The sequence below is a fragment of the Ornithodoros turicata genome, chromosome 8 (genome assembly GCF_037126465.1).
Source record: "Ornithodoros turicata isolate Travis chromosome 8, ASM3712646v1, whole genome shotgun sequence".
In the NCBI taxonomy this organism is placed as follows: Eukaryota; Metazoa; Arthropoda; class Arachnida; order Ixodida; family Argasidae; genus Ornithodoros; species Ornithodoros turicata.
In genome coordinates this window covers 4,338,887-4,362,275 of record NC_088208.1, presented here as the reverse complement: position 1 = coordinate 4,362,275, position 23,389 = coordinate 4,338,887, and the positions used below count along the sequence as shown (strand labels likewise).

The 23,389-nt window shown below is 48.6% G+C and overlaps 1 protein-coding gene across 2 annotated transcripts in view; it reads right to left on the bottom strand.

Moving 5' to 3' along the window:
• Positions 1-7,705: 7,705 nt before the first annotated feature.
• LOC135365852 (uncharacterized) overlaps positions 7,706-23,389 on the bottom strand; it is a 34,979-nt gene continuing 19,295 nt past the window's right edge. For both annotated transcript variants that reach the window (XM_064598544.1, XM_064598543.1), the window contains exons 3-5: positions 9,753-9,835; positions 9,301-9,417; positions 7,706-7,894 (exon numbers count right to left, since the gene is read on the bottom strand). In XM_064598544.1, coding sequence (XP_064454614.1) covers positions 7,740-7,894; positions 9,301-9,417; positions 9,753-9,835 — 355 coding nt within the window. In that variant the 3' untranslated portion in view covers positions 7,706-7,739. The remainder of the gene's footprint in view (positions 7,895-9,300; positions 9,418-9,752; positions 9,836-23,389) is intronic.

Here is a 23,389-nt window from a genome sequence, read left to right as displayed (position 1 = left end):
ACTCATGAAGCATTCCGGTACCGCAGTCGACAAATTGTTCGTGGGATAACAATTGTGTCCAGAAACAGCACAACACGCGTCGACTCACAAGGACGAACCAATAAACCCGCGAACATATTTCTGCAAACTGTTCTGTCGATTGACACCACCGAACACAGGAGGACGACATGCCGGGCATGCTATTTCGAAACTATGCTGAAACGGCCGAGACGCTGTACGCACATGCGCGCTACAAAATGCGATTTCAAAACGTTCTCGGCCAATCGGAGCGCGCGCACAGTCTAGGCCAATGGGCTTGCAACATGGTGTATGGGCGCAGTGGTACATACTCTACAGCCGCGTCCGCGGGTACCTGAGGAGGACTGCCGGTACCCTGTAGCAGGGCCGCTGAAGCATCACACATGATATCTTCAACCTGATGTTAATTGATGATACAGGTTAACCAACAGGGTAAGAGCACAAGATTACAAATGGAGGATAAGGCAATAGGTAACAATAAGGTAATAATCGCACTGAGCGGATAAAGTTATAGGAAACCCACACGCTAGGAAGAATACCAAGCAAAAGGTGCACGAAACATGGCATTACATGCACACAACTAACCTTCAATTCACGAAATCCAACGGCTTTCGGTCTTCCAATGTACACACACAGAAACAGGTCCAGATACCACTAGTAAGGCATGAAATACAGTCACAGCACTGCGGGGCACCAAAACCACCAAAACTACGACGAAAGACGCTTCCCGAACGAGAGCTCTCTGGACACACGTCCGAACGCTTCTAAGATTTCCCTTTCAAATGAGCTGGAGGCATTCCAAGCTCCAAGGCCGCGCCGCCTGTAACGGCTCTCCTCATCTCCTCCATGCTCTCCTCGCGCTACATCCAGAAAGCAGAAAGTCGCGCGTACGGGCGACCAGCGCCATTGGAAAGAGGACGTTTTCCCCGTCAAAATAAGTCTTCAATCACATTTCTACGCCAACAAACAACCGATATCGAAAAAAATGCCCCCAGCCCTATGTATAACGAGCCGCTGTTGTCATGTTGTCCTCACTCGAGAATGGAGAGAGATAGAAAGATCCCGCAAGTTTCTAGCGTTCGGTGTTCGGAGTGCACGAATCCGTTAATAGGTGATTCAGATCTCCCGCAGGGTTCAAACCTAAAAACAGGGACGAAGGTTGCAGAAGGAGAGTCAGCCTAAGGAATTTTGGGAATAGCGCCATAACCTGTAGCAAATAGACGGGGGGTGCGAATTGAAAAGTTGTAGAGCAAAGAACGGAGAACGCGCATCCAAAATTTCCAGTAAATTGGACATTAGGTAAGCGAGATTACGGCACTAAAGGAACGGCACCCACGGAAGCGTCTCCGAGCGGGCGTCAGCCAGACTTGCTGGCGCCAGCGCCATGACCCTCCAACTCCAAAGCCCATATCTGGGGAACAGAAAGTCGCGCGCTTACGGAATTAAAGCGGTTAGTAAGAGCACGTCGAGAGCTTCAAAACTATGTCAAACACGACTCTGTAGGTGCAATGGAAACGTTTTTAGGAAAAAAACGGCCGGCAGACCCATGTATTGGGAGGAGTGTAAACACGGAAACCGGTAGCTCGAGAACCAGAAGACTTTCACAGCTGTAGTAAATTTTGCCACGTTCACCGAGTTGAGGCGAGTACACTCCAGAAAGATGAAAACTGTCCGACGCGGGCTTCCTTCCGAAAAAGGGCCCCAAAGTTTAGAAAAACAGAGTTACGAAGGCGTCTCTGCCCACAACCCCCGAACCGCTAAAGACCGATCCATGGTTCCATTTGACCGATCGTAGAGCGACTCAAGTCCTACTAGGACGGAAATTCTGGCGTCGACCTGACTAGCGGGGCGGATGTTACGGAGCTCCGAATTATCGGAAGTGCAGACGAAGGCCTGGAGTTTCCAAGTATATCGACTACTTTTAGGATTTCCTGCCAGCCGTGAGCGTGCACGTGAAGAGGAAGGATTGGGGAATCCGTCACAACAAACCGCGTCCTGATAGAACAGGTTTAGTCCTAGATATTAGACCGAGAACCCCATCGACACCGCAATGTCGCTCGATGGGGTTCACCCGCCACCTCGACCGGTTGCGCATTGCTGTCGAAGTCTGTGCTTAAATAGCACTGAAAGGGATGCACGCGCATCATTTTATGCTTGATGTTTCGTCGACTAGTAATGGACATACTCTATGCATGTTCCATAAATGAATGCAACCAGTCCATTCAGTTGTTTTCAACCTAAAAATATATATCATGGCAAACATGATTGAATATGACTAGTTCGTTCTGGGCCCCAGTTTTGAAGGATATATATATGCAATCAAATAACGTTTGTTGCTGTGTTAATATATCACTTCCATATCTCAAAATAATTCCCCACGTCCTCCCCACATGAAACCAAACAGGTCACGTAAGATTTCCTATAGCTCCTTTTTGATGCCTTGAAGGATCCTACAAGTCTCCTCGTAGCCGGATATAGGCAATGTAGTGTCCTACAACTCTCCTATATTGCCGCATATGGGACAAGTAGGACACCACAACTCTCCTATATAGCCTAATATGAGACATGTAGGATCGTATGACTCACCTATATGTCAATGAATATAGGACATGTAGGATCCCAGAACTTTCCCACATGATACAAAATAGGACATAAAGGATCCTACATCAATTTGTATAGGATAAATAGGATCGCATACAACCTATTTGGCTCTTTTTCAACAGGGGTGGGAAGCACATCGGCGTCAAATGGAGAGAAAACGGACCACCGGCCGTCGCTGAGCTTCTCAACTGCGGTAAGTATGAGGATGTGCATATTGTAGTGTAATCATTTAGCAACGTAAATTTTATGTGCTCGGCATTTTCATGTAGGCTCCATAAAGCGCCGAAGATCGCGTCTTGCTAAGGAGTCTAAGCGTAGTGCCTCGAGTAGCGACGCTGACCGAGGATCAGAGGAGAAGCTAGCGCCTCCAAACGTTTATACGGTTAGTGTTCACGTTACTGTCATCATAGCTGAACGTTGTGAAAGCTTCTTCGTTGTGAAAGGTCAATCGAAGCTTGGACAGATGTAGCGGCGGCTGCGGCGTTCTTCTTGGTAAGGCTGCTGTTATGCCGCTTTCGCAGTTTTTTTGATTATGCTAACCTGTGAGTGTCAAAAACACTTGTTATAATGAACCGACATATATCAGTGCTCTTCTGTTTTGCACTGGACGCAGTAGTTTTTTTACGTACTGTTCTGGAGTTGAACAGCAGCCATGTATGAATAAAGAAATAAATAGTCTCGTGAGTATATCCGAGCTCGCGTCATCATACATTTGGCACATTGCGTGTGAGCAATTTGCAGTGTGTTTCCGATTGCCTGTGACATGCTTCCTGTGCTGTTACTGATGTATTGACATCAGGAGTTACACAGAAGACATGTCACATGTCATGGACACATGCAGTGTAGGCAATATCGCCGCACAACATAAAGTCATCAGAAATGCAATCAGAAACCTATCATATACTAATTGGGAAAGCATTTAAAACTTACCAGAAAAGCATCATAAACCAATGAGAAACTCACTCATCAAGTATGCATCAGAAAAGGCCGGAAAATTTTAAACATAAATTCATCATAAATTCGTCACAAGATTCATCAGAAATTCTGATGGCCCTGATGTCAAAGGTCACTGACTTTTCAACAAAAAATCATTAAACATTTTTGTAAGGGGCAGCGAACTTGAACTGCAGCCCCTTGCTTCGCCAATGGTCCTTCGGAGTAAGTTAAGAGTCTTCTTGCCTTTACACACCATTTGCTTCACTAGCCTAGACCAGCGTAAAGCACTGTCAATGATGACGCCAAGATAACGGCAAACCTCACATCTTGCGATGGGAGTGTTGTTGATGGAGAGGTTAGGGAAACCCTTACCCACATACTTCCGGCTTGGAATGCAAACCAAGCATTGAGACTTTTCAGGAGATACAACTAGCCCCCTTTCAATAAGTGCCGCACTGAGGCAGGCTTCAGTGCAATTTCGGCGGTGTCACGAAGCTTCTCCTTGTTGTCTCCCACAACGCGGAGGCAGATATCATCCGCGTAGATGGTTAGTTGAAGGGTATACGGAGATTGGCGAATCCTGCTGTGGACTCCGGCCATGATCAGCTTGAATAGCGTGGGCGAAAGAACACTGCCCTGTGGGACTCCACGTTCGAACTTTTTCTTGTAGCTCGTGAGCCCATTGATGCACACATCAAACGTACGGGCAGATAGAAAGTCCCAGAGGTATCTCAGCAGGCGGCCTTCGATACAAGCACCTTGGATCGCAGCCAAACATGCCCCGTGAGCTACTGAGTCATAGGCCTGTTATACGTCAAGGAACGATGCGAGGGCAAATGCACTTGACTCCCTTGCCTCATTGAGCGATGTAGTCACTTTAGCAATGACATCAGAAGCAGACCAACCCTTTCGGAAAGCTGTAATGTAGTAAGGGAAGTGATTGTCCGCTCCAGAACCCAGCACAGCCTCTTGCGAATCATCCGTTCCAATAACTCGCCTACACATGAGGTTAACATGAGGTTAGAGCAATAGGACGATAGGAGGACAACTGTGCAAGGGAGGTCTACCCTTCTTCATTACTTGGTATCACCCTAATATGCTTCAAGTCATGCGGTATGGCTCCAGAGGCCCAGACAGAATTGTATAGATGAAGGAGAGCCTCCAGCTGCTCTTCACCCAGATTCTTCAGTGCCTGACTGGGGATTCCATTTGGGCCCTCCTTTGGGCGGTCTCCCTTCTCCCTTTTCCTTTTTGTAAGCGGGAATAGCAAGTCGGCTGCTGGAGCCAGGCTAACCTTTCCCCTCTTTCTTTTGTTTTGCAATAAACCTATACCCCCCCCCCCCCCATTTGGGCCAGCTGCGCTCAGTCGTTTGAGGCTACGAATGGCGTATTTCAGTTTCGACATGGTGATATCGTCGTTCAGCCGAGAATAATCGGCGACAGACTGGCGAAGTGTGGGACGACGGTCACTGGAACTCGCGACCTGCGCTAATCCCCTGGAAAAGTCTTCAGCTATGACCTTGAGGTCACATTGAGACGCGACCGATAGCGTGACGAACGGGTTTACGGGTTCGGGAAGCCCTTTGCCTTCAAGGTGCTCCAGACCCTAGTGGTCGGCGTATGGGCGTTGAGGGACTCGCTGAACTGTCGCCACTGGGTCCGCCGTAACTTCCCGCTATATCGTCTGTAGGTGGCCGAGACACGCTTATAAGAGATCCAGTCGGCTTGAAGACCTGTCCTCAGAGCCCTCCTCTGTGCCCGTCTGCATGCTGCGCGGGGACTGAGATAATGAAGATCGGGTGCGGGCCTATACGGGCCGGGTAGGAAATTGCTTTTGAGCTATTCGCCAGGGATTTCCGAATACTATCAAGCAAGTTATCTGTGGTGGCTGCAATCGGCCCCTGCCTAAATTTTGCCCAGTTTGTGACAATTTTCGTTCTCCTGGCACCGTTACTCCGATATGGCGGGGAAAGAAGAATAGGAAAATGGTCCGAGACCCATTGGTCCGCTTCGGCTTCCCACTTTAGAGTGATAGCAGGAGAAACCAGGGTGAGATCAATGGCATTTACATAGCGTGGAGTTCTCATGTAGGTGGGCGAGCCAATGTTAAGCACCACAAGGTCGCTGGTAGAAAGGTAATCGGCAAGGGCATTCCCTCTTCTACAGTTTTTCCTACTACCCCAGAGACTGTGGCTTGCATTGAAGTCCCCGCAGATGATGAGAGGACCAGGGCAAGCAAGACGCAGCGCTTTCAGGGTGTCGACACAGGGTTGGGCTTGACACAGGTGGTACACTGAAACCACAGACACAGATCTGGAGTCAAATTTCAGGACACAACCAACATATTCTTCGGTTGATGAGCAGAGTCCAGATAAGTTGATCTCTGCCTGAGCAATGGACCGCTTCACGAAAAGAGAAGCCGGCGGAAGGCAGGCGGCCTGGTGGCCCATGGCGTGGTAGGATACAAATGGTGATATCTTGAAGGATGTTTAGCTAAGACTCTCTTGGATCGCCAGCACGTCGAAGTCAGACTTCCGCAGGAGGAGCTTAAGGTCGGCTTGTTTATGGGTAAGACTTCTGGCGTTCCATTGAAGGATGTGGGGGAGGAACACCCTCCTGTTCCTTCTGTCAGGCAAAATCATTCCTTTCATTCATCATTCATTTGTTGGGCAGAGGACGTGACGATGCACTTAGTTCCTGCTGGCAGTCACGAGCAGGGGCGCAATCACGGTTGTCAGTTCTAGGACCGATTGGATTTCAGCTGGAGCGGTACATCCGGGGACGGCTGAAACAATGGCCTTCAAAGCAGCAAAGAGTAGCAGGATATTGCCCAAGGGCAGATCTGCACCCTGTGGCCTGACTAACGCCTTATGGTAAGTAGGCGAGGAGATGGCTGGGAATCGAGGGGAGGTGGGAGGACCCCTATTCTTTCGTTTACGGATCTGTGGAGGCAGGCTCTCTTCCGTCACCGAGACGACTGTGGGCTCCAGCCGAGGAAAGTCAGCGTCCGCCCAGATGACTTGCTGGGGAGACGCGTGGGGGCTCTTAGGTGGCAAAGAGGCACCTGGGTTTCCTGGCTTCGCCGGGGACAATCCAGGCCTGTGTGTCTTTGGCTTACTCGAGTGCTTTGCTCGGCGGACTTTGGCTTTTGCCTCTCTGTAACTGCTGTTGGAGCGCGAGCGTTCCCTTGCGATGCGCCTTTGCTCCCTAAACAACGGGCAGTCCCTAGAGGAGGCAGTATGCTTTCCTCTGCAGTTAGCGCAAGTCGGTTCGGGTTCTGGACACACCGGGTTCTCGTGGGAGGTACCGCAGTTGAGACACATTTTTCGCCGGCTGCAGCAAGCAGCCACATGACCGTATAGGAGGCAGTTGTCGCATTGGACTATACGAGGCAGGTACTCACGGACTTGCATAGCAAGTAACTGGAAACGCTTTTCGGGGGTGTATTCCCAAGGAATGTGATCCTCAAAGTACCAGCGTCCTGTCGAATTCTTCTGGCCACGAAAAGCGGTGGGTCGGACGTTATGGTGTCCTTTATCTGACTGTCAGAGAGGGGCGAGTCAATGCCCACGATGACACCATAGCTCGAGTTCAAGGGCTGTGGCTCGCGGCCGCGGACTGGTATGGTGCATATGCGCTCAAGTTGCAGGAGCGTTAGCTTGGCTGCTGGGGCGACATCATCGACCGCTATGATGTTCTCTACGTGATTCGGCCGGATCTCCTTGATCCTTCCAGGTAGTTCAGATGTAAGTAACTGAGAAAGCTTCAAGTGGTTGAGCTTAGCAAGGTTCGATGCCCGGTCCAGTGGAGCAAATATCACGGTAGTTCCCTCAAGTGGGGTGATCCGCACATCGCTGCGCAGGCTGGCCAACCGAGTACACACCTTGGTGGTCTGGCTACGGCAGTGACTAGTGACCACTGGCAGAAGCGTTCCTGTCGTGTGTCAAAGTTCGTGATTCTTAGAGTGTTGGCGTTGGCTCGCAGGGTGACGCTGACAGTGATGCTTGACGGCGTCAGGGCGCGCGAGAGCCGTCGAGCTGCCTCTCGCGTGGGGAAAGGGGAGGGGGGTTACCTAGATTGTGCTGAAGACCTGTTATATCTCTAACTCTCATTCTTCGAGCCATAACACTATCTCGTACTACATCTCTGCTCAAGAGTAAGCCAAGCCATTTATTGTTTGACTTCTAGCACCATTTTGGCCTCTGTGGACCGATACGACTGCAGCACACGTCCTTTTTGAACGGTGAACGGTGACCTCCAACGCAGTTTTTCTGGAAGACTTCGCTGCACGCCTCCCAATGGTTGTGGGAATAGTCAGTTGCGGTCCAAAGCTCACAGTCTGTGCAAAGATAGGGGAATGAAAAGAGACAACATTAGAACGGGGCAAGTTTAAACCAGTATTGTCCAAATTACGAATCCTGATAAAAACGGAGCATTATTCGAAGGAACTTGTAACATTCTCAGGAACAGAAGAAATCGTTCGCACGATACGTTCTTCTAACTGTAGAAACTATTGTCTTTAAAGCGACAGTCGGGACCTCCGGAGGGTATTCGGATTGCGACCGCATTCGATTGTGCTCCACACGTCTATCATCCACGTAAAATAGTAAGGGTGAAAGCTTCCTCGTTTTAGAGAAAATGAATTAAATCCTACGGTTAACACATACCCGGTTTCGGTTTCTCCGTGACGTCACCCTTGTTCCCGACGTCACCATTGTAGAGGACGACGCAACAACAATCGGCGCTTGGTTGAGGCGCAAAGTGAGATTTTCAGGTGAGACTTGACCCAGTTGGGATTGGCGATTTCGTTTCATAATTATGTAGCGTGACATTTGTTATGCAAATGTTGGTGCTGTAGCTCAGAGACACGACCCGGACATGTGTTTATGCTGCGTAGGCCAAATCTGTGACGAGAACGAGGTCGAAACTTAATAACGCTTACTTGTCTCTTAAAAAGGCATTATTACTGCATTGATCTTTTATCCAGGACGGTGAATACTGGCTATCCGCAACTGTTTTATGGGTGCGGCCTCCGCGAACCCGAACACGGACACGCACGTTGTGTTTTCCTTCTTGTTCTCACATCGCACTAAGCAACACCTATGCCTCATCGCTCAACAACGTCACATATACAGTAACCAGTCACTGTTAATAAAAAGAAGGAAGGCCATGCACATTGAAAGTACGGGAACTAGGAACGGCGACGAAGAAAGCACAACACACAGCCCGCCGAGAGAAGCCCAGCAGACGCCGCAAATGACGGAAGAGAACGCTCCTGACGTCACGACTGTTCGAAGTGCGGCTTTCAGACAGGGGCAAAAGATGCAAGTTGAAATTACATTACAAATTCTCGGAGCCGAATATAAACGAAATATTTTGCATGGCGACTCGGACAGATAAAAGGAACTATCTGATAATGCCGGCTTACTTCACATCTGGGGTCCAGACTGCCTCTTTAAAGTCGACTGATTTTGAGGCTCATGGTACGTTCTGCATGGCCTGGCGACGTAAGACCACGATTTATCGTTTTCGTCACCTATACGGACATTGAGCCCCCTGCTACAGATTATGTACCAGAAATCATAATCATCAACATGGTTGACCCCATGATTGGTTGTTGTCCTGAGTTGGAAGCCTATCCGGATCCGCATCAACTATATCTTCTAACAGACCTGTAGTGTGCAATAGATGTCTAGCTTCAAACTATTTGGTCTCAAGAGGCCCGTCCACAGAAACAATCCTCACCGAAGGGTTTGCTTGGTGTGGGTGATCCAGGTGCTCGGTTGCCAAGGTTACGAAGCACAAAACAAACGCCCTCCTTTGCGAACAACAGCGTGTAATTCCATCCATACTGGGGATAGTCTGTAGAAGGGAATACATTGCGTATAGAATTTTCAGACAGTGTTTCTTATTTATTTATTTTTTTTGCAAGTCTGTATAAAAAAGACACTGCTCGATGAACACGGACGTCTTGTGGAAGCCTTCTGATCTGGTGCTATTATGTCAATTACGTGGAATAGGATACAGTGTAAAGCTCACAGAAGATTCCGGTGCTTGGGCCGTACATCTGCGTGGTTCGTTTACATTTGGTCGACTGTATGGTGCATAGTAACCGATTAAGATAATGTGAAACAAAACATTGCGTGATGTACGTATACCCTCAATATGTCCTTGCTTCTCGTACCATAGACTCTCACCTGGGTCAAAAGTGGATACCATGGTGCTCTTGACTTTAGAATTAGCCGGTAGATCCATGTTGAAATACCTGTCGTCCTCAGCCCTGCACAGCAGGTAAAACGAGTTCAAGAAATAGGTCACTGGGGCAACTACCGAAACAAATGCTTATGCCCTGCCAGAAGTCAACGGAGCCAGTCACGAGCAGATTGCAGACACCGTATTTTTCCTTTGACCCTTATCGGGATCATCATCAGCTAGTAAGTGAGTCATTATGGTACTGATAAAGCTCTAAAGGGGCCGGTTGGTGTAAACAAGGACAGTGCCCGGTAACACCTGGCGCGCCACGTAGAGGTCTCTAGGTGCGTACCGGAGTGCTCAACAACTCATATTCAGATCACTGGATGTGCACGTGACACAAGTGGTCAAGACCAAAGAAAACATAGGAAGAATACATTAGAAATGCGTTGCTCTCGCACGGCGGTCCTGATTGACAAACAAACAAGGTAAATCAGTACGCATCTGCTTCGTATAACGGGCAGAGTGCTACGAGATTGTTACGCAAAACAGACGTGTTTAATTTCCTGTTTGCATTTTACAGTAAAAAGGTGAAAGTGCGACTCGCGTTCCTTGAGTTCTCAGTTCGTTGTCTTTAATGTGCCGCGACTTATGAATTATGCTACTGGCAAAACCACTTTACATACTACTTGCATCGCCTTCTGCACAAAGAACTCGTGTGCAGAGCTCGTCTATCATATTTGTTTGGGTCACTAGAAGCATTTATTGCGAAGCGACACCTATCAATGGCGCGTCTAGTGTGAAGGAGCTTACCTCCGTAGGTAGCTCTCCTGCTTGATGACAATACACTATCAATGGCAGTACACGTCCACAAATGTCGATAATGTGCGTGACTCAACTCGTTCCTTGGCTGTGCTATATGAGGTCTGGTTTGTTCCCCCTAGTTCCCGGAGCGGAGGTTGACAGTGTTCACTGTGTGCGGACGTGGCAATTCCTTTAGCTGTATTTGAAGTCTCGACACGGCAACTTCATTGTGCGGTGAGCTTCAAGGAACAGCTGGGGGAACAAGACTTTCATTATGGAGCATCCTCTAATTCTCCGTTCAGAGTGGTGCCAACGTGTTTGTCGACGTACCATTGGGATCACATCTATGGCACTCCACGGCTGTGTTGAAACAATAAACAACAATTTAATTTTAATGATGATCACCGGGGAGTTTCATCGCCAGGGGCGATATCTTCCCATTGCTGGCGATAATGGTGAGCGAATTTTGAAGGAAAACGTCTGTAACTTCAGTTTGGTAGTCAGGTCAAAATTTGTAATGCAACAAATTATGCAGAATTTCATTACGCGAATATTTATTTATTTAGTTGTGCAAACCAACGGAGATAATCATTTTGAGTGGGGCACTCTAAACGAGAGAAAGAAAGGAAATGGACGTAATGAGTAAAAATAGATTACACTCTGAGTCAAATAACCTATGCTTATCATAGGATCAGCAGCTAGGTAGATCTCGTTTCATTATGTGCAGACCTTGAAAAGTATCAACATCAGTGTCACCAATAAAACCATTCAACTCACGCTGTACACGACTCAATGGACGATGCCGATGATGGACAGAAAGGTACAATAATGTTGCAGAACGTGTGGGCCTATAGACCACGTACCTTACTGTTTACAAACAACAGCTGCCATCTGTGCACGTGCGGTGTTGGTGCGGGCAAAATACACTGAACGCAGCGTGCGAATGCTTTCCCTTTGTTGTTGCTGTTTTACTGCCTTTTTTTCTATGTATTATCTTTTTCTTCACTTCCTGTAACCCACTCCTCCCATGTAACGCCCGTATGGGACTTTTGGGAGCTCAATAAATTGATTGATTGATTGATTGATTTCCGCAAGTGCGACATCGGCCGTGTACACCGCACTCGGCTGTCTCCTTCCACAGTACCCGAATAATTTAGAGTTCTGCAGAAATCAGACAAGTGTTGCTACAAGACAAAGTTGGTTATGAACGGTATACAACGTGACGATCCCTTTGCGCTGCACATCGACAACTGGACAGCCCAGCCACAAAACATGTCGCCGATCACGATCGCGTTGTAGTTTACCTAATATTTTCGGCGAGCCAGTTTACTACTGATACTGCCCAGTAAGCCATATATATCCCAGCAATATTCATGTGATATCCTGATCTGGATATTTGGAATTTGGATGTCCCAAGAAGTATGCTGTAAAGTCCAGGGATAACCCCGGGGTATCCAGGAGACCAGCATTTGGGCTTTGGTTGAACTTGAGATGTAGGTGCCAGTGATGTCACTTTGAGACATGTGGACGAACATGGGAGATGAACTATTGACCCTTTCCTAGCGAGCATGATATATCTTCGCTGCATCTCCAGTGTATCAAAATATGAACATCCCCGGGCAACAACCATCGCCGACTGAGATTCTGCATCCGTCCTAAAAGCAATAATATGATCCAACAGTAATTCAATCGTCCAACCTGTAAAACGCAGCGCAATGCGTCACTGGCACCCGTCATTATACTGCTCCGGTAAGGATAATACCTCGGAGAGGCTATATGCAAAGCAAATTGATGTAGCCTGCTGCATCAAGCAGTTCCTTCTCGCAATACTACCGGGGTACGCAGGACTGCTCTTTCGTCATCTCGTTTTCTCATCTCTTTGACGGATTCAAACAACTCAGGGAAAAGAGGTGCTGACGTCAGGAATCGAACCTGGATCTTCTGATCTCCGGTCGGGTATGCCTCTTTTTCCTTTCTCAGATATACTGATTTTGCTTGAGTTGTTTGAATGGGTTAATTTCTGGGCGTTGAGGCTTACCTATATGTGTCGTCCCTAATTGTGGTCTGCCTCAGCCCATTTTCGTTGTTTGCTTATCTCTTTGACAGCGTTGAAATGTATCACCACCGCATTATGTTGTTTGCGCAATAAATGCTGCCCTATAAGGAATATACTGCGCCCACAGCGGACGTTTGACTCCCCCGCTCGCGCGAAGCTCTCCTCTTTCCTGCGGAAGCCACGTGACAAGCCAAGAGAATGCGTTTCACGATGTGACCCCAAGCAGTACAATGTACTGAAAGTCGAGTGCAATAGGGGTGGACGGGTAGGTGGAAGACCTTGAACAGACTCCTGAAACTAAAGAACACTGATAAGACACATGCCGTCCACCCCTATTGCACTCGACTTTCAGTACATTGCGCTGCTTGGGACGAAGCACCTGCATCCACTCAGAAGAGGGATCGCGGAGTGACGTCAGCCGGGATCGGTCATCGACACGGCTACAGTTACCTAGAAAGGGGATAGTTCCTTCTCTCGACCCGGCTTGTGCTGTGGAAGAGGGGTACAGGAAATGTAGAAAGAGAGTTGTGGCGCTGTAATCGCCTTCCCCTGAACTTTTCCCGGCGTTCGCGTGCTGTGTTGTGTTGTCGTTCTTGTTTTCGCGTCGTTTGCTGCCGAATTCCGGGAATTTTGCTGGTCCGAGTGTGATCGCACGTCCACTGACCGCACCTAGAGCGACTGGCATGAGAAAACCGAAATTTCACGCAATGGTACTGCTGAAATTAGGCAGCAGAATCACTTTGAGCGAATAGAAGACAGAGAACAGGAAGCTATTGTTACGTTTCACGACAACGTACTACACGCGCAGGCGTCTGTAATTGCGACGAATAAATTGTCTATTCCATTTCAAACGATGTGTCATTTTTTCACTCTCCGCACATCGACATATACGTATACATCGACGTATTATAGGCTTGTTGGCACTAAAGTGAGCTACAGGATCTCTCCACTTTATCGTATTGATTCCGCAGTCGATCGTTGTGCCGTTCCGGGTGGTGGGCATTTTAAAGAAGTACGGAGGACCATTCAAAAATATTTCAGGTTAAGACGTCTGATGAAGGTGTGTGTGTCATTTTACCGAATAGAGCGAAAGGTTTTTATGCGTGCAATTTGTTTCCCAGAAGAAAAAAAAAAACACTCGCATAAACATGGCTCCTCGCGTGGCTCCACTGATGCGCCGAAGCTACCACTATTCGGAAATTGAGCAGTTTACCTCAGAAGCGTACCAGTTCAGCACGATCATGATCCCCTTGTGATACAAAAGTCAAATGGACAACTAATATATCATATGGCTGGATATGCTGCAAGAAAGCGAGTGTTAAGCTATAAGTGTGACGACTGCTCTGGGCTGCTCTTCACGTCTGCAGAATCAACAGGCTCTCAAGCATCGTTCACCAGATCCCGTGACAATGGTGGCTTACTGTACGCATCCCCACGGCTTTACCAGTTTGTTGGAAATCTTGAAAATATTTTCACAGAATGCTTCAGCAGAAATGAGCTTCACAAGGAGAGCATTCTTGATGTGCTTGATATCGTTAAGAAAAACCACTCACTCAGTGTTGGGTGACCCGCTCATAGCAGTCGACTCTCGGCTGATATGGTTAGCTTTTATCTGCACACTCGACTGAACTTTTATACGAAAGCTCTAAATTAAACAAGGACAGAGAAATGGCAGAAGATGAAATACCTCAAAATGAGACGTGTGACTTACCGCCGAATTCATGAACGAGCCTCGACTCGACGCTCCGCCTCGACTCCAACGAGTGGAGGAAAGCACCGCTCCTCCACTCAAAGAGAGCGTGGGTTTCATGAACCCGCTTCGGGGATTCCTCCGCCAAGGCGGTGCTCAAGAAACCGCCCTCGAATAAGGCTGTACTCTCGTCCCCAGCCGTCTTTCGGGACCCCTCAAAAATGTTAATTATCGTGCTTAAAACACACTCATGGCATGAGCAATAAATGCAATTCTTTACTTTATTTCGACCAACGTGCATTACAAATTCAAACACAAATAAATTCCAAGTGTTCGAAGAAGGGTGCAGGTGTTTCGAACAGAGAAACAGACTGATAGGTTTCCTAGTTTTCTGCTCTGGCAATTACAACCACAACGGCAGCAGCTAGCTTAATGGCATGGTCACCTCGTATCAAATAATATGAAAGATGGTGTCACTGCTCTTCACTCTTCTATTATGTTACAATATGTGGCGTGAATGACTGTTTGTTAGCGGATTGCTACGTTTACCAAACGCCTTGAGGGTATAGCTATAAACAATCAAGCAAACAAAAAAGATTTTACAACAACGTCCCGAGCCAAGAATCGGGGAGACCATTCTTGGGGAGTCACCGCGAGCATGTCGTACGAACTTTTATGGCCCTCAATCGCGCTCTGCCTAAACGGTGGAGCCTGTTATCGCACCCAACAAACGGAATTTGTACTATTTGAACAACAACTACCGTATTTTCACGCGTATTAGCCGCGGCTGGGATCACGAAACTTTTCCCTTTTTCCTGCTTACACATTGACAGTATACTGTCATGCACGGAAGTTTTAGGCACCTCAGTGTACTTATTACAGCTATACCTTGCTCAGGGGCTTAGTTGCACTTTTATTGCTTATCTACTGCGCGATCTTCCTGAGCGAATATATGGAGCCAAGCGAAGCGCTCAGGGGAATCCGTCGGTTGCGCCCTCCAGCAGCTTCCACGCAAAGGATCACCGCTCCGCTCGCCAGTGAAGGCACTATCCCTTTTCTAGATCACTGTAGACAGGGCGGAGGCTGTCCTCCTCAGGTACCCGCGCGGCTGCGGCTGTAGAATATGTGCCACTGCGCCCATACACCTTGTTTCAAGCCCATTGGCCGAGACTGTGCGCGCGCTCCGATTGGTCGACAATGTTTTGAAATCACGTTTTGTACGCGCGCATGGGCGCGCAGTGTCTAAGCCGTTTCAGCATAGTTTCGAAACAGCACGGCCGGCACGGCGTTCTCCTGTGTTCAGTGCTTGGGGTTCTCAACCGACAGAACAGTTTCTAGAAATATGTTCACGGGCTGATTCGTGCGTCGGTGTGATTCTACGCGTGTTGTGCTGTTCCTGGGCAACACTATTATCCCACCAACAGTCTATCAAGTACGAAACTGGAATGCTTCCGAGTTGGAGCGGTTGGAGCGTGAAGAACGCGTTCGGGCCCCGCTTTCCTCTTTGCTGTAATGTATGTTAGAGCACTGCACGGGCCCGGACTTATCCGAAAGCCCGGCCCGAAAGCCCGGCCAGCAGGCCGAACTTTGCGTATTTTATGCGGGTCTGGGCCGGGTTCCGGTTTCAGCCACCAGGCTCGGGCCGGGTATGGACTTGACAACGACGGCCATGGTCGGGCATGTACGCGAACATACTTCACGAGGTTGGATAGCTGAATTTTCATGTCACTTTTTTTTTGTACTGCATATCATGGTATTCTCATTTGAGAACTATCACTTTTTTATATGTGATCGTGCTTATTTCGTATAATGAGTCTGGATTTGACACGTGCACTAAGACATCTGACATAATTCGTTCGCGTGAGAGCCCGGCACGAGGGTCAGTTACGTCAGGTGTTCTAACATATTTCGTTCGCGTTAGAGTTCGGCACGAAGGTCAGTTAGGTCAGGTGTTCTGACATATTTCGTTCGCGTGAGAGTCCGGCACGAGGGTCAGTTAGGTTAAGTGTTCCAACATATTTCGTTCGCGTGAGAGCCCGGCACGAGGGTCAGTTACGTCAGGTATTCTGACATATTTCGTTCGCGTGAAAGTCCGGCACGAAGGTCAGTTAGGTCAGGTGTTCTTACATATTCCGTTCGCGTGAGAGCCCGGCACGAGGGTCAGTTAGGTCAGGTGTTCTGACATATTTCTTTCGCGTGAGAGTCCGGCACGAAGGTCAGTTAGGTTGGCTCTTCTGACATATTTCGTTCGCGTGAGAGTCCGGCACGAGGGTCAGTTAGATTAGGTGTTCTGACATATTTCGTTCACGTGAGAGTCCGGCACGAGGGTCTGTTAGATTAGGTGTTCTGACATATTTCGTTCACGTGAGAGTCCTGCACGAGGGTCAGTTAGATTAGGTGTTCTGACATATTTCGTTCACGTGAGAGTCCGGCACGAGCGTCAGTTAGATTAGGTGTTCTGACATATTTCGTTCACGTGAGAGTCCGGCACGAGGGTCAGTTAGATTAGGTGTTCTGACATATTTCGTTCACGTGAGAGTCCGGCACGAGGGTCTGTTAGATTAGGTGTTCTGACATATTTCGTTCACGTGAGAGTCCTGCACGAGGGTCAGTTAGATTAGGTGTTCTGACATATTTCGTTTGCGTGAGAGTCCGGCACGAGGGTCAGTTAGATTAGGTGCTCTGACATATTTCGTTCACGTGAGAGTCCGGCACGAGGGTCAGTTACATTAGGTGTTCTGACATATTTCGTTTGCGTGAGAGTCCGGCACGAGGGTCAGTTAGATTAGGTGCTCTGACATATTTCGTTCACGTGAGAGTCCTGCACGAGGGTCAGTTAGATTAGGTGTTCTGACATATTTCGTTTGCGTGAGAGTCCGGCACGAGGGTCTGTTAGATTAGGTGTTCTGACATATTTCGTTCACGTGAGAGTCCTGCACGAGGGTCAGTTAGATTAGGTGTTCTGACATATTTCGTTCACGTGAGAGTCCGGCACGAGCGTCAGTTAGATTAGGTGTTCTGACATATTTCGTTCACGTGAGAGTCCGGCACGAGGGTCAGTTAGATTAGGTGTTCTGACATATTTCGTTCACGTGAGAGTCCGGCACGAGGGTCTGTTAGATTAGGTGTTCTGACATATTTCGTTCACGTGAGAGTCCTGCACGAGGGTCAGTTAGATTAGGTGTTCTGACATATTTCGTTTGCGTGAGAGTCCGGCACGAGGGTCAGTTAGATTAGGTGCTCTGACATATTTCGTTCACGTGAGAGTCCGGCACGAGGGTCAGTTACATTAGGTGTTCTGACATATTTCGTTTGCGTGAGAGTCCGGCACGAGGGTCAGTTAGATTAGGTGCTCTGACATATTTCGTTCACGTGAGAGTCCGGCACGAGGGTCAGTTACATTAGGTGTTCTGACATATTTCGTTCACGTGAGAGTCCGGCACGAGGGTCAGTTAGATTAGGTGCTCTGACATATTTCGTTCACGTGAGAGTCCTGCACGAGGGTCAGTTAGATTAGGTGTTCTGACATATTTCGTTTGCGTGAGAGTCCGGCACGAGGGTCAGTTAGATTAGGTCTTCTGACATATTTCGTTCGCGTGAGAGTCCGGCACGAAGGTCAGTTACATTAGGTGTTCTGACATGTTTCGTTCACGTGAGAGTCCGGCACGAGGGTCAGTTACATTAGGTGTTCTGACATATTTCGTTCGCGTGAGAGTCCGGCACGAGGGTCAGCTAGATTAGGTGTCCTGACATATTTCGTTAACGTGAGAGTCCGGCACGAGGATCAGTTAGATTAGGTGTCCTGACATATTTCGTTCGCGTGAGAGTCCGGCACGAGGATCAGTTAGATTGGGTGTTTTGACATATTTCGTTCACGTGAGAATCCGGCACGAGGGTCAGTTCGATTAGGTGTTCTCACATATTTCGTTTGCGTGAGAGTCCGGCACGAGGGTCAGTTAGATTAGGCGTTCTGACATATTTCGTTCACGTGAGAGTCCGGCACGAGGGTCAGCTACATAAGGTGTTCTGACATATTTCGTTCGCGTGAGAGTCCGGCACGAAGGTCAGTTACGTTAGGTGTTCTGACATGTTTCGTTCGCGTGAGAGTCCGGCACGAGGGTCAGTTAGATTAGGTGTTCTGACATATTTCGTTCACGTGAGAGTCCGGCACGAGGGCCAGTTAGATTAGGTGTTCTGACATATTTCGTTCACGTGAGAGTCCGGCACGAGGGTCAGTTACATTAGGTGTTCTGACATATTTCGTTTGCGTGAGAATCCGGCACGAGGGTCTGTTAGATTAGGCGTTCTGACATATTTCGTTCGCGTGAGAGTCCGGCACGAGGATCAGTTAGATTAGGTGTTTTGACATATTTCGTTCACGTGAGAATCCGGCACGAGGGTCAGTTCGATTAGGTGTTCTCACATATTTCGTTTGCGTGAGAGTCCGGCACGAGGGTCAGTTAGATTAGGTGTTCTGACATATTTCGTTCACGTGAGAGTCCGGCACGAAGGTCAGTTACATTAGGTGTTCTGACATATTTCGTTTGCGTGAGAATCCGGCACGAGGGTCTGTTAGATTAGGTGTTCTGACATATTTCGTTCGCGTGAGAGTCCGGCACGAGGGTCTGTTAGATTAGGTGTTTTGACATATTTCGTTCACGTGAGAATCCGGCACGAGGGTCAGTTCGATTAGGTGTTCTCACATATTTCGTTTGCGTGAGAGTCCGGCACGAGGGTCAGTTAGATTAGGCGTTCTGACATATTTCGTTCACGTGAGAGTCCGGCACGAGGGTCAGCTACATAAGGTGTTCTGACATATTTCGTTCGCGTGAGAGTCCGGCACGAGGGTCAGTTAGATTAGGTGTTCTGACATATTTCGTTCACGTGAGAGTCCGGCACGAGGGTCAGTTAGATTAGGTGTTCTGACATATTTCGTTCACGTGAGAGTCCGGCACGAGGGTCAGTTACATTAGGTGTTCTGACATATTTCGTTTGCGTGAGAATCCGGCACGAGGGTCTGTTAGATTAGGTGTTCTGACATATTTCGTTCGCGTGAGAGTCCGGCACGAGGGTCTGTTAGATTAGGTGTTTTGACATATTTCGTTCACGTGAGAATCCGGCACGAGGGTCAGTTCGATTAGGTGTTCTCACATATTTCGTTTGCGTGAGAGTCCGGCACGAGGGTCAGTTAGATTAGGCGTTCTGACATATTTCGTTCACGTGAGAGTCCGGCACGAGGGTCAGCTACATAAGGTGTTCTGACATATTTCGTTCGCGTGAGAGTCCGGCACGAAGGTCAGTTACGTTAGGTGTTCTGACATGTTTCGTTCGCGTGAGAGTCCGGCACGAGGGTCAGTTACATTAGGTGTTCTGACATATTTCGTTTGCGTGAGAATCCGGCACGAAGGTCAGTTACATTAGGTGTTCTGACATATTTCGTTCGCGTGAGAGTCCGGCACGAAGGTCAGTTACGTTAGGTGTTCTGACATGTTTCGTTCGCGTGAGAGTCCGGCACGAGGGTCAGTTAGATTAGGTGTTCTGACATATTTCGTTCACGTGAGAGTCCGGCACGAGGGCCAGTTAGATTAGGTGTTCTGACATATTTCGTTCACGTGAGAGTCCGGCACGGGGGTCAGTTACATTAGGTGTTCTGACATATTTCGTTCACATGAGAGTCCGGCACGGGGGTCAGTTACATTAGGTGTTCTGACATATTTCGTTTGCGTGAGAATCCGGCACGAGGGTCTGTTAGATTAGGTGTTCTGACATATTTCGTTCACGTGAGAGTCCGGCACGAGGGCCAGTTAGATTAGGTGTTCTGACATATTTCGTTCACGTGAGAGTCCGGCACGAGGGTCAGTTACATTAGGTGTTCTGACATATTTCGTTCACGTGAGAGTCCGGCACGGGGGTCAGTTACATTAGGTGTTCTGACATATTTCGTTTGCGTGAGAATCCGGCACGAGGGTCTGTTAGATTAGGTGTTCTGACATATTTCGTTCACGTGAGAGTCCGGCACGAAGGTCAGTTACATTAGGTGGTCTGACATGTTTCGTTCGCGTGAGAGTCCGGCACGAGGGTCAGTTAGATTACGTGTTCTGACATATTTCGTTCACGTGAGAGTCCGGCACGAGCGTCAGTTAGATTAGGTGTTCTGACATATTTCGTTCGCGTGAGAGTCCGGCACGAGGGTCAGTTAGATTACGTGTTCTGACATATTTCGTTCACGTGAGAGTCCGGCACGAGCGTCAGTTAGATTAGGTGTTCTGACATATTTCGTTTACGTGAGAGTCCGGCACGAAGGTCAGTTACATAAGGTGTTCTGACATATTTCGTTCGCGTGAGAGTCCGGCACGAGGGTCAGTTAGATTAGGTGTTCTGACATATTTCGTTCACGTGAGAATCCGGCACGAGCGTCAGTTAGATTAGGTGTTCTGACATATTTCGTTCACGTGAGAGTCCGGCACGAGCGTCAGTTAGATTACGTGTTCTGACATATTTCGTTCACGTGAGAGTCCGGCACGAGCGTCAGTTAGATTAGGTGTTCTGACATATTTCGTTCACGTGAGAGTCCGGCACGAGGGTCAGTTAGATTAGGTGTTCTGACATATTTCGTTCGCGTGAGAGTCCGGCACGAAGGTCAGTTAGATTAGGTGTTCTGACATATTTCGTTCACGTGAGAATCCGGCACGAGCGTCAGTTAGATTAGGTGTTCTGACATATTTCGTTCACGTGAGAGTCCGGCACGAGGGTCAGTTACATAAGGTGTTCTGACATATTTCGTTCGCGTGAGAGTCCGGCACGAGGGTCAGTTAGATTAGGTGTTCTGACATATTTCGTTCGCGTGAGAGTCCGGCACGAAGGTCAGTTAGATTAGGTGTTCTGACATATTTCGTTCACGTGAGAATCCGGCACGAGCGTCAGTTAGATTAGGTGTTCTGACATATTTCGTTCACGTGAGAGTCCGGCACGAGGGTCAGTTACATAAGGTGTTCTGACATATTTCGTTCGCGTGAGAGTCCGGCACGAGGGTCAGTTAGATTAGGTGTTCTGACATATTTCGTTCGCGTGAGAGTCCGGCACGAAGGTCAGTTAGATTAGGTGTTCTGACATATTTCGTTCACGTGAGAGTCCGGCACGAGCGTCAGTTAGATTACGTGTTCTGACATATTTCGTTCACGTGAGAGTCCGGCACGAGCGTCAGTTAGATTAGGTGTTCTGACATATTTCGTTCACGTGAGAGTCCGGCACGAGGGTCAGTTAGATTAGGTGTTCTGACATATTTCGTTCGCGTGAGAGTCCGGCACGAAGGTCAGTTAGATTAGGTGTTCTGACATATTTCGTTCACGTGAGAATCCGGCACGAGCGTCAGTTAGATTAGGTGTTCTGACATATTTCGTTCACGTGAGAGTCCGGCACGAGGGTCAGTTACATAAGGTGTTCTGACATATTTCGTTCGCGTGAGAGTCCGGCACGAGGGTCAGTTAGATTAGGTGTTCTGACATATTTCGTTCGCGTGAGAGTCCGGCACGAAGGTCAGTTAGATTAGGTGTTCGACATATTTCGTTCACGTGAGAGTCGGGCACGAGGGTCAGTTACATAAGGTGTTCTGACATATTTCGTTCGCGTGAGAGTCCGGCACGAGGGTCAGTTAGATTAGGTGTTCTGACATATTTCGTCCACGTGAGAGTCCGGCACGAGGGTCAGTTACATTAGGTGTTCTGACATATTTCGTTCGCGTAAGAGTTCGAGAAAAGGAAACTAACACCAGTGCATGCGCAATAGAGCGGAGATGAGTCTCTTTTGAACCGGAAGGCACATACATATCGCCCACGCGCCTCTACGCACTGCCCTCCCAAGCACCAAGCACAGAGCGGCTTGCCGGCAGAGAAACACAGCCGCTCCGTTCGAGTGTACTTCCTCACTCTCCACCAACTAGCTGCGTCCTTTTGCTCGCTGCGCTGTGCTCTTTAGTAAATCTAAATACGCCGCCGGGCCTCGAGAACACCTAGAGCAGAGGCGGGCTGGGACCAGGCCTGAGCATGGAAACAGTCGGGTACGAGCTGGAAATCTATAGAAGACATCGGGCTCGGGCCGGGTGCGGGACGTAGCAGCCGGGCCTGAGCCGGGCACGGGCCTGAAAATTAGGCCCGTGCAGTCCGCTAGTGTACGATGCACTGCAGCAGCGAAAGAAGACGCTCATCATGAAATGGTACGCACTCATGAGACTTGCTCGGTATTAGGAATTGAACGGTGTGTCCGTTTTGCGTCAAGTTCGAACTTTGTGATGGTGTCAGCAACGCAATGGGCTTTGCTTTCACAGTGCACCCATGTATCACATCCCTGAATCAGTGCTTTGTGTGAATAAATGTTTCTTTAGCCAAAAGTCGCTTGAGTTATTTTGAATACGTGATAACGGCGGCAGGCGTGAAATCCACTAGATGTCGATGTTAGCCAGAACCGATCGAAAGGACAGCCAGACGTTAAGGATCCTGATTGGCCGGCTGACTATGCGTAATATCTACAATGTTGCACTCTCATTGGTCGTGTGTCCAATGTTTTGTGAATTATCTGAAACTATGGGCTCTATGGCGGAGCTGTTGGAGTCTGACGGATGTCGTCCGTCGTCTGCTGCGTACGGTTCTCACAGTTTCTTCTGACGACGCTTCTCATATCAGATCACATGGAATCCGAAACGGTCGATCTCTCTGGTGCGGTTCTCAAAATTTCTCTGATCACTGACACCGAGGTAACAACGAGTTTTGCATCCGTGAAGCGAGCTAGCTCCACGTTGTTTTACGCAACTCTCGGATGCCAAAGTCGGCGCCGACAGATTTCACGACGCCCGGTGGTGATTCGCAATCAGTCTCATTGAAACGTAGGCTGCGTATTCGGAGTTCAGTGCCAGGTTGAACATCCTCACGTTGAATCAAGGCACGCCACCAACTTGTTGCTGACTCATTTCCCGGAACCTGATGCATGCGCAAGCTGCGCGACCTTTTGGTTTTGTCATTTGCGCAGCCTCGAACACAGCGCGGCATCACTGCAGGCCTCCTGAATGAAACATAGACTTGCGCAACACACGTATACGG